This window comes from Oncorhynchus clarkii, chromosome 6 (assembly GCF_045791955.1).
Source record: "Oncorhynchus clarkii lewisi isolate Uvic-CL-2024 chromosome 6, UVic_Ocla_1.0, whole genome shotgun sequence".
Taxonomy (NCBI): Eukaryota; Metazoa; Chordata; class Actinopteri; order Salmoniformes; family Salmonidae; genus Oncorhynchus; species Oncorhynchus clarkii.
Window position 1 is genome coordinate 77456518 of NC_092152.1, and position 10494 is coordinate 77467011.

Sequence of the window (10494 nt, forward strand, 5' to 3'; positions counted from 1 at the left end):
GTGTGTTTGTGTGTGTGTGTGTGTGTGTGTGTGTGTGTGTGTGTGTGTGTGCCTCATCCATAGCCTGGGAAGACAAACAGTCTCTGCAAGAGTAGCTAACCTAAGTATATTTTGTCTTTCAGCAAGTTGCTGTTGTTGATATGGTCTGGCTAGGGCATTTAAAAAAAAAAGTTTTCTATTTAACCTTTATTTTACTTGGCAAGTCAGTTAAGAACAAATTATTATTTACAATGACGGCCTACTAAAAGGCAAAAGGCCTCCCACGGGGGCTGGGATTAAATAAAAATATAAGACAAATGTCAAGTTGAAGATGCAACATATCACAGATATGGCAAAAGTCTTAAAGCTATAATATGTAACTTTTTGGCCGACCTGACCAAATTCACATAAAAATGTGAGTTATAGATCTGTCATTCTTATTGAAGGCAAATATAAGACGCGGTAGATCTGTTCTATGTGCAGAGATTCTATGCTTCCTGTTCTTAAGTCTTAGTGTTTGCATCTTTTACTATCGGTTTTGTACACCAGCTTCAAACAGCTGAAAAACTATATTTGGGGTTATTGAAAACACGTTTAACAGAGATGTACAGTGCCTTGCGAAAGTATTCGGCCCCCTTGAACTTTGCGACCTTTTGCCACATTTCAGGCTTCAAACATAAAGATATAAAACTGTATTTTTGTGAAGAATCAACAACAAGTGGGACACAATCATGAAGTGGAACGACATTTATTGGATATTTCAAACATTTTTAACAAATCAAAAACTGAAAAATTGGGCGTGCAAAATTATTCAGCCCCTTTACTTTCAGTGCAGCAAACTCTCTCCAGAAGTTCAGTGAGGATCTGAATGATCCAATGTTGACCTAAATGACTAATGATGATAAATACAATCCACCTGTGTGTAATCAAGTCTCCGTATAAATGCACCTGCACTGTGATAGTCTCAGAGGTCCGTTAAAAGCGCAGAGAGCATCATGAAGAACAAGGAACACACCAGGCAGGTCCGAGATACTGTTGTGAAGAAGTTTAAAGCCGGATTTGGATACAAAAAGATTTCCCAAGCTTTAAACATCCCAAGGAGCACTGTGCAAGCGATAATATTGAAATGGAAGGAGTATCAGACCACTGCCAATCTACCAAGACCTGGCCGTCCCTCTAAACTTTCAGCTCATACAAGGAGAAGACTGATCAGAGATGCAGCCAAGAGGCCTATGATCACTCTGGATGAACTGCAGAGATCTACAGCTGAGGTGGGAGACTCTGTCCATAGGACAACAATCAGTCATATATTGCACAAATCTGGCCTTTATGGAAGAGTGGCAAGAAGAAAGCCATTTCTTAAAGATATCCATAAAAAGTGTTGTTTAAAGTTTGCCACAAGCCACCTTTGGGAGACACACCAAACATGTGGAAGAAGGTGCTCTGGTCAGATGAAACCAAAATTGAACTTTTTGGCAACAATGCAAAACGTTATGTTTGGCGTAAAAGCAACACAGCTCATCACCCTGAACACACCATCCCCACTGTCAAACATGGTGGTGGCAGCATCATGGTTTGGGCCTGCTTTTCTTCAGCAGGGACAGGGAAGATGGTTAAAATTGATGGGAAGATGGATGGAGCCAAATACAGGACCATTCTGGAAGAAAACCTGATGGAGTCTGCAAAAGACCTGAGACTGGGACAGAGATTTGTCTTCCAACAAGACAATGATCCAAAACATAAAGCAAAATCTACAATGGAATGGTTCAAAAATAAACATATCCAGGTGTTAGAATGGCCAAAGTCAAAGTCCAGACCTGAATCCAATCGAGAATCTGTGGAAAGAACTGAAAACTGCTGTTCACAAATGCTCTCCATCCAACCTCACTGAGCTCGAGCTGTTTTGCAAGGATGAATGGGAAAAAATGTCAGTCTCTCGATGTGCAAAACTGATAGAGACATACCCCAAGCGACTTACAGCTGTAATCGCAGCAAAAGGTGGCGCTACAAAGTATTAACTTAAGGGGGCTGAATAATTTTGCACGCCCAATTTTTCAGTTTTTGATTTGTTAAAAAAGTTTGAAATATCCAATAAATGTCGTTCCACTTCATGATTGTGTCCCACTTGTTGTTGATTCTTCACAAAAAAATACAGTTTTATATCTTTATGTTTGAAGCCTGAAATGTGGCAAAAGGTCGCAAAGTTCAAGGGGGCCGAATACTTTCGCAAGGCACTGTAGATGGTACAATGATTCTCTAAACTATACACTGTGTACAAAACATTAGGAAACACCTTCCAAATATTGAGTTGCACCCCGTTTTGCCTTCAGAACAGCCTCAATTCATAGGGGCATGGACTCTACAAGGTGTCAAAAGCATTCCACAGGGATGGTGGCCCATGTTGACTCCAAAGCTTTCCACAGTTGTGTCAAGTTGGCTGGATGTCCTTTGGGTGGTGAACCGTTCTTGATACACACGGGAAACTGTTGAGTGTGAAAAACCCAGCAGCATTGCAGTTCTTGACACACTCAAACCAGTGAGTCGGGCACTTACTACAATACCCCGTTCAAAGGCACTTAGATATTCACCCTCTGAATAGAACACATACACAATCCATGTCTCAATTGGCTCGAGGCTTACAACTCCTTATTTAACCTGTCATCTCCCCTTCATCTACACTGATTGAAGAGGATTTAACAAGTGACATCAATAAGGGATCATAGCTTTCACCTGGATTCACTGGCTGGACATGCTTTCCTCCTGGCTACCCCAACCCCGGCCATCAGCTCTGCACCCCCCGCAGCTACTTGCCCGAGCCTCCCCAGCTTCTCCTTCACCCAAATCCAGATAGCATATGTTCTGAAAGAGCTGCAAAACCTGGACCCGTACAAATCAGCTGGGCTAGACAATCTGGACACTCTCTTTCTAAAATTATTTTCCGCCATTGCTGCAACCCTCTTCAAAGGGGGTGACACTAAACCCAAACTGTTATAGACCTATATCCACCCTGCCCTGCCTTTCTAAATTCTTCGAAAGCCTGTGCAGCAGGCTTCATCAACCTGGCCAAGGCTTTCGACTCGGTCAATTACCGTATTCTTATCGGCAGACTCAATAGCTTTGGTTTCTCAAATGACTGCCTCGCCTGGTTCACCAACTACTTCGCAGACAGAGTTCAGTGTGTCAAATCGGAGGGCCTGTTGTCCGATCCTCTGGGAGTCGCTATGGGGGTACCACAGGGTTCAATTCTCAGGCTGACTCTTTTCTCTGTAAATATCAACAATGTTGCTCTTGCTGCTTGTGATTCCCTGATCCACCTCTACGCAGACCACACCATTCTGTATACATCTTGCCCCTTTTTGGACACTGTGTTAACTAACCTCCAGACGAGCTTCAATGCCATACAACACTCCTTCCGTTGCCTCCAACTGCTCTAGTAAAACCAAATGCATGCTTTTCAACCGTTCGCTGCCCGCATCCGCCCGCCCGACTAGCATCACTACTCTGGACGGTTCTGACCTAGAATACGTGAACAACTACAAATACCTAGGTGTCTGGCTAGACTGTAAACTCTCCTTCCAGACTCATATCAAACATCTCCAATCCAAAATCAAATCTAGAATCGGATTTCTATTATCCTACCGATCCTTGACTTCGGCGATGTCATCTACAAAATTGCTTCCAATACTCTACTCAGCAAATTGGATGTAGTCTATCACAGTGCCATCCGTTTTGTTACCAAAGCCCCTTATACCACCCACCACTGCGACCTGTATGCTCTAGTCGGCTGGCCCTCGCTACATTTTCGTTGCCAGACCCCCTGGCTCCAGGTCATCTAGAAGTCTATGCTAGGTAAAGCTCCGCCTTATCTCAGCTCACTGGTCACAATAACAACACCCACCCGTAGCACTCGCTCCAGCAGGTATATCTCACTGGTCATCGCCAAAGCCAACACCTCCTTTGGCCGCCTTTCCTTCCAGTTCTTTGCTGCCAGTGACTGGAACGAATTGCAAATATTGCTGAAGCTGGAGACTTACATTTCCCTCACTAACTTTAAACATCAGATATCTGAGCAGCTAACCAATCGCTGCAGCTGTACATAGTCCATCTGTAAATAGCCGACCCATTCTACCTACCTCATCCCCATAATGTTTTTATTTACTTTGCTGCTCTTTTGCACACCAGTATCACTACTTACACACCATCATCAGCTCATCCATCACTCCAGTGTTAATCTGCTATATTGTAATTACTTTGCTACTATGGCCTATTTATTGCCTTACCACCTCATGCCATTTGCGCACACTGTATGTAGACTATTTTTCTATTGTGTTATTGACTGTACACTTTTTTTTCCCATGTGTAACTCTGTGTTGTTGTTTCTGTCGCACTGCTGTGCTTTTTCTTGGCCAGGTTGCAGTTGTAAATGAGAATTGTTCTCAACTAGCTTACCTGGTTAAATAAAGGTGAAATAAAACATTTTAAAAATTCAGTTTAGGTCTTGTAAAAATAAGGTGTTTCTAATGTATTACTGTATTCAAGAATTGCTTGTTTTGTAACAATTGCTTGTTTTATCACATAAACTTAGCCAAACTATTAGAATTTTAGCAACCAGGAAATAGAAGAGTGATTTCTGCATATTCCACCTTTAACACATCACACAAAATTGATGACGTAGGACACAATTGGATGACGTAGTACACAGTTGGATGATGTAATACACAAGAAACAGGGACCTGTTTTGGCTCGTGAAAACCACTTTCAAAACTGCTGGCTGAAATGACAGATGTTCAGGAGTGCATCTTTAAGTGCTGTATCTTTAATGAGACATCTCAGTCTTATTCCCCCATAAAATAAAACACAACTTATTTTTTCCTACTTGCACTGACTCTGCTGATAACTTCTTTATTGAGGAACAATGTATTTACAAAGACTGTGATATGTGGTTGTCTCAACAAGTTATCTTATTAAGATTAACGTAAGTCGCTTTGGATAAGAGAACCCTGCTAAATAAAATACAAATATATTTAAATGTAGTGTGTGTGTGTGTGTGTGTGTGTGTGTGTGTGTGTGTGTGTGTGTGTGTGTGTGTGTGTGCTTGTGCATGGTCATGTGCGATGGTGGTGGACTGGTCTCTATTAGGTATCTGTCTGTTGGCGAGGCAGATATTCACTGCTTCCCCAAGATTGGCTATACTGGAGACACGTTTACATGGCTATGGCACCTATACGTACATTAGACATAGGACAAGGCTCATACTAGTGCATAACAAGTAATACAGCTATAAACCTGCAGGCTTTACGTGTTACATATATTTTAATATGTATATTATACTGTATATTTGTGCTGGACTGGAACAAAAGCCTCTTAAGTCTTACTGTTGTTATTTCTGTCTCCCCCCTACTTCCACTGTCTCCCCTTGTATTTTCCGGTCTTCCCCTGCTTTCCCCTGTCTCCCCTTGTCTTCCTCTCTTTCTCTGCCTTCCCGGTCTCTCCTGTCTCTCCTGTCTCCCCTGTCTCCCCTGTCGCCCCTGCATTCCCCTATCTTCCCATGTCTCCCACGTCATCCCCTGTCTTCCCTGTCTCCCTTGTCTCCCCCTGTCTTCTGTGACTCCCCTGTCTCCCCTGTCTTCTGTGTCTCCCCTGTCTTCCCCTGTCTTCCTCTGTCTTCTGTGTCTCCCCTGTCTTCCTCTGTCTTCCCTGTCTTCCCTGTCTCCCCTGTCTTCCTCTGTCTTCCCTGACTCCCCTGTCTCCCCTGTCTCCCCTGTCTCCCTTGTCTCCCCCTGTCTTCCCATGTCTCCCCTGTCTCCCTTGTCTCCCCCTGTCTTCCCATCTCCCCTGTCTCCCTTGTCTTCCTCTGCCTTCCCTGTCTCCCTTGTCTTCCTCTGTATTCCTCTGTCTTCCCTGTCTCCCTTGTCTCCCCCTGTTTCCCTTGTCTTCCTCTGTCTTCCTCTGTCTTCCCTGTCTCCCTTATTTTCCTCTGTCTTCTTCTGTCTTCCCTGTCTCCCTTGTCTCCCCCCGTCTCCCCTGTCTCCCCTGTCTTCCGCTGTCTTCCCTGTCTCCCTTGTCTCCCCTCCCTTGTCTCCCCTTGTCTCCCCTGTCTTCTGTGTCTCCCCTGTCTCCCCTGTCTTCCTCTGCCTTCCCTGTCTCCCCTGCCTTCCCCTGTCTTTCTCGCTTGTCTCTCCCATCATCCTCTGTCTTCCTCTGTCTTCCCCTACCTTCCTCTGTCTTCCTCTGCCTCCCTCTATTCCCCCATCTCTCCCTGCCTCCCCCTCTCTCCTCTCCAGTGATGTGTGCCCAGGGTCTGCAGGCCAAGGATAAGACAGGTTCCAGTGACCCCTATGTGACTGTCCAGGTAGGGAAGACCAAACGGCGTACCAAGACCATCTTTGGGAACCTCAACCCTGTCTGGGATGAGAAGTTCTTCTTGTGAGTATGAACATAGTATATCACTGCTACAACATTACTACAACCTAAGCCAGTGTACTACAGGCTGTATTATAGACGTGGTCCTTCGTGGCTTAGTCGGTAGAGCATGGCACCTGCAACCCGTTGGTTTGATTCCCGCTGGGACCACCCATAGATAAAATATATGCACCTGTCCAGGTGGTATACATAAAGACTGCCTCAGGCTACAGAAACAGGAGGTATGCTCCTACCCTAGGGGCCATTCTGGCTCAGACAGGGCTACCTTCTTCAGCTGTAATACAAACACTCCAGCAGACATTGTTATCACAGACATGTAGAACCTACCACACCAACAAATGAGGGGAGAGGAGATGGACAATAAATCAAATGCATTTCACTGAAAAATGTGTTATTGACATGAATATCATCTACAGTGCATTTGGAAAGTATTCAGACCCCTCGACTTTTTCCAACTTTTGTTACGTTACAGCCTTATTCTAAAATGGATTAAATAAATGTTTTTCCTCATCAATCTACACACAATACCACATAATGATAAAGGAAAAACAGGTTTTTATAAATGTTTGCACATTTATTAAAAATAAAGAACAGAAATACCTTCTTTACATAAGTATTCAGAACCTTTGTTATGATACCCAGAATTGAGCTCAGGTGCATCCTGTTTCCATTGATCAGTGAGATGTTTCTACAACTTGATTGGAGTCCACTTGTGGTAAATTCAATTGATTGGACATGATTTGGAAAGGCACACACCTGTCTATGTAAAATCCCACAGTTGACAGTGCTTGTCAGACACAGATCTGGGGAAGGGTCCCAAAACATTTCTGCAGCATTGAAGGTGGCCTCCCTCATTCTTAAATGGAAAAGGTTTGGAACCACCAAGACTCTTCCTAGAGCTGGCAGCCCGGCCAAACTGAGCAATCTGGGGAGAAGGGCCTTGGTCAGGGAGGTGACCAAGAACCCGATGGTCCCTCTGACAGTGCTCCAGAGATCCTCTGTGGAGATGAGAGAACCTTCCAGAAGGACAACCATCTCTGCAGCACTCCACCAATCAGGCCTTTATGGTAGAGGCCAGACAGAAGCCACTCCTCAGTAAAAGACACATGACAGCCCGATTGGAGTTTTCCAAAAGGCACCTAAAGGAATCTCAGGCCATGAGAAACAAGATTCTCTGACCTGATGAAACCAATATTGAACTCTTTGGCCTGAATGCCAAGCTTCATTTCACCCCCAGCTTTGAGTGTACAGCTTTGTTTGAGTTTACTGAAAGTATTATGAAGCTAACCCATGTTAGCTCAGGCCCTTGTTAAATAAACAACAACTTCTAAAATGGAGAGGGAACTTTTGATGATGTGTAGTGCTGTTGTGCTACGTAGAGATTGACCCATGGTGTCATTAGAGAAGGTATTATGGTTTTAATCTGGCTCACTGTGAGTCTGAACTCTGAACTCTGAGTGGTGACAGACTGTCATGTTGATTGTGATGTTGATCATGTTGATTTAAGGTACACAGAGAACCGAGAACTAATGATATTATCTAACACAACCTAGAACACTGGAATATGGCTTTCTGTAAAACAACAGTATAGCACGACACATTTCACATAAATGTCATGAGACTTAAGGAGTCTGTTCTAAAGCCAGTAGATCCTGTTGTTGTATAAATATATCACAGTATCTGCAGTATCCTATATGGACTTCAGGCTGAAATACGCGTCAGGTTGAACAGCACCATTGTTCACCACAGCCGCAATTGTTGTTGTTTTTGTTTTGATGATAAAAGAGAGGAGGATCATCCAGCATCCTGAACACATTGTTGTTGTTTTTGTTTTGATGATAAAAGAGAGGAGGATCATCCAGCATCCTGAACACATTGTTGTTGTTTTTGTTTTGATGATAAAAGAGAGGAGGATCATCCAGCATCCTGAACACATTGTTGTTGTTTTTGTTTTGATGATAAAAGAGAGGAGGATCATCCATCATCCTGAACACATTGTTGTTGTTTTTGTTTTGATGATAAAAGAGAGGAGGATCATCCAGCATCCTGAACACATTGTTGTTGTTTTTGTTTTGATGATAAAAGAGAGGAGGATCATCCAGCATCCTGAACACATTGTTGTTGTTTTTGTTTTGATGATAAAAGAGAGGAGGATCATCCAGCATCCTGAACACATTGTTGTTGTTTTTGTTTTGATGATAAAAGAGAGGAGGATCATCCAGCATCCTGAACACATTGTTGTTGTTTTTGTTTTGATGATAAAAGAGAGGAGGATCATCCAGCATCCTGAACACATTGTTGTTGTTTTTGTTTTGATGATAAAAGAGAGGAGGATCATCCAGCATCCTGAACACATTGTTGTTGTTTTTGTTTTGATGATAAAAGAGAGGAGGATCATCCAGCATCCTGAACACATTGTTGTTGTTTTTGTTTTGATGATAAAAGAGAGGAGGATCATCCAGCATCCTGAACACATTGTTGTTGTTTTTGTTTTGATGATAAAAGAGAGGAGGATCATCCAGCATCCTGAACACATTGTTGTTGTTTTTGTTTTGATGATAAAAGAGAGGAGGATCATCCAGCATCCTGAACACATTGTTGTTGTTTTTGTTTTGATGATAAAAGAGAGGAGGATCATCCAGCATCCTGAACACATTGTTGTTGTTTTTGTTTTGATGATAAAAGAGAGGAGGATCATCCAGCATCCTGAACACATTGTTGTTGTTTTTGTTTTGATGATAAAAGAGAGGAGGATCATCCAGCATCCTGAACACATTGTTGTTGTTTTTGTTTTGATGATAAAAGAGAGGAGGATCATTCAGCATCCTGAACACATTGTTGTTGTTTTTGTTTTGATGATAAAAGAGAGGAGGATCATCCAGCATCCTGAACACATTGTTGTTGTTTTTGTTTTGATGATAAAAGAGAGGAGGATCATCCAGCATCCTGAAAACATTGTTGTTGTTTTTGTTTTGATGATAAAAGAGAGGAGGATCATCCAGCATCCTGAACACATTGTTGTTGTTTTTGTTTTGATGATAAAAGAGAGGAGGATCATCCAGCATCCTGAACACATTGTTGTTGTTTTTGTTTTGATGATAAAAGAGAGGAGGATCATCCAGCATCCTGAACACATTGTTGTTGTTTTTGTTTTGATGATAAAAGAGAGGAGGATCATCCAGCATCCTGAACACATTGTTGTTGTTTTTGTTTTGATGATAAAAGAGAGGAGGATCATCCAGCATCCTGAACACATTGTTGTTGTTTTTGTTTTGATGATAAAAGAGAGGAGGATCATCCAGCATCCTGAACACATTGTTGTTGTTTTTGTTTTGATGATAAAAGAGAGGAGGATCATCCAGCATCCTGAACACATTGTTGTTGTTTTTGTTTTGATGATAAAAGAGAGGAGGATCATCCAGCATCCTGAACACATTGTTGTTGTTTTTGTTTTGATGATAAAAGAGAGGAGGATCATCCAGCATCCTGAACACATTGTTGTTGTTTTTGTTTTGATGATAAAAGAGAGGAGGATCATCCAGCATCCTGAACACATTGTTGTTGTTTTTGTTTTGATGATAAAAGAGAGGAGGATCATCCAGCATCCTGAACACATTGTTGTTGTTTTTGTTTTGATGATAAAAGAGAGGAGGATCATCCAGCATCCTGAACACATTGTTGTTGTTTTTGTTTTGATGATAAAAGAGAGGAGGATCATCCAGCATCCTGAACACATTGTTGTTGTTTTTGTTTTGATGATAAAAGAGAGGAGGATCATCCAGCATCCTGAACACATTGTTGTTGTTTTTGTTTTGATGATAAAAGAGAGGAGGATCATCCAGCATCCTGAACACATTGTTGTTGTTTTTGTTTTGATGATAAAAGAGAGGAGGATCATCCAGCATCCTGAACACATTGTTGTTGTTTTTGTTTTGATGATAAAAGAGAGGAGGATCATCCAGCATCCTGAACACATTGTTGTTGTTTTTGTTTTGATGATAAAAGAGAGGAGGATCATCCAGCATCCTGAACACATTGTTGTTGTTTTTGTTTTGATGATAAAAGAGAGGAGGATCATCCAGCATCCTGAAC

At 42.3% G+C, this 10494-nt stretch overlaps 1 protein-coding gene across 1 annotated transcript in view; it reads left to right on the forward strand.

Annotated features, from left to right (window-relative positions):
- Positions 1-10494, forward strand: part of LOC139411634 (protein unc-13 homolog C-like) — a 223348-nt gene that overhangs the window by 49892 nt on the left and 162962 nt on the right. The window contains exon 10 of the mRNA XM_071158229.1: positions 6264-6405. Coding sequence (XP_071014330.1) covers positions 6264-6405 — 142 coding nt within the window. The remainder of the gene's footprint in view (positions 1-6263; positions 6406-10494) is intronic.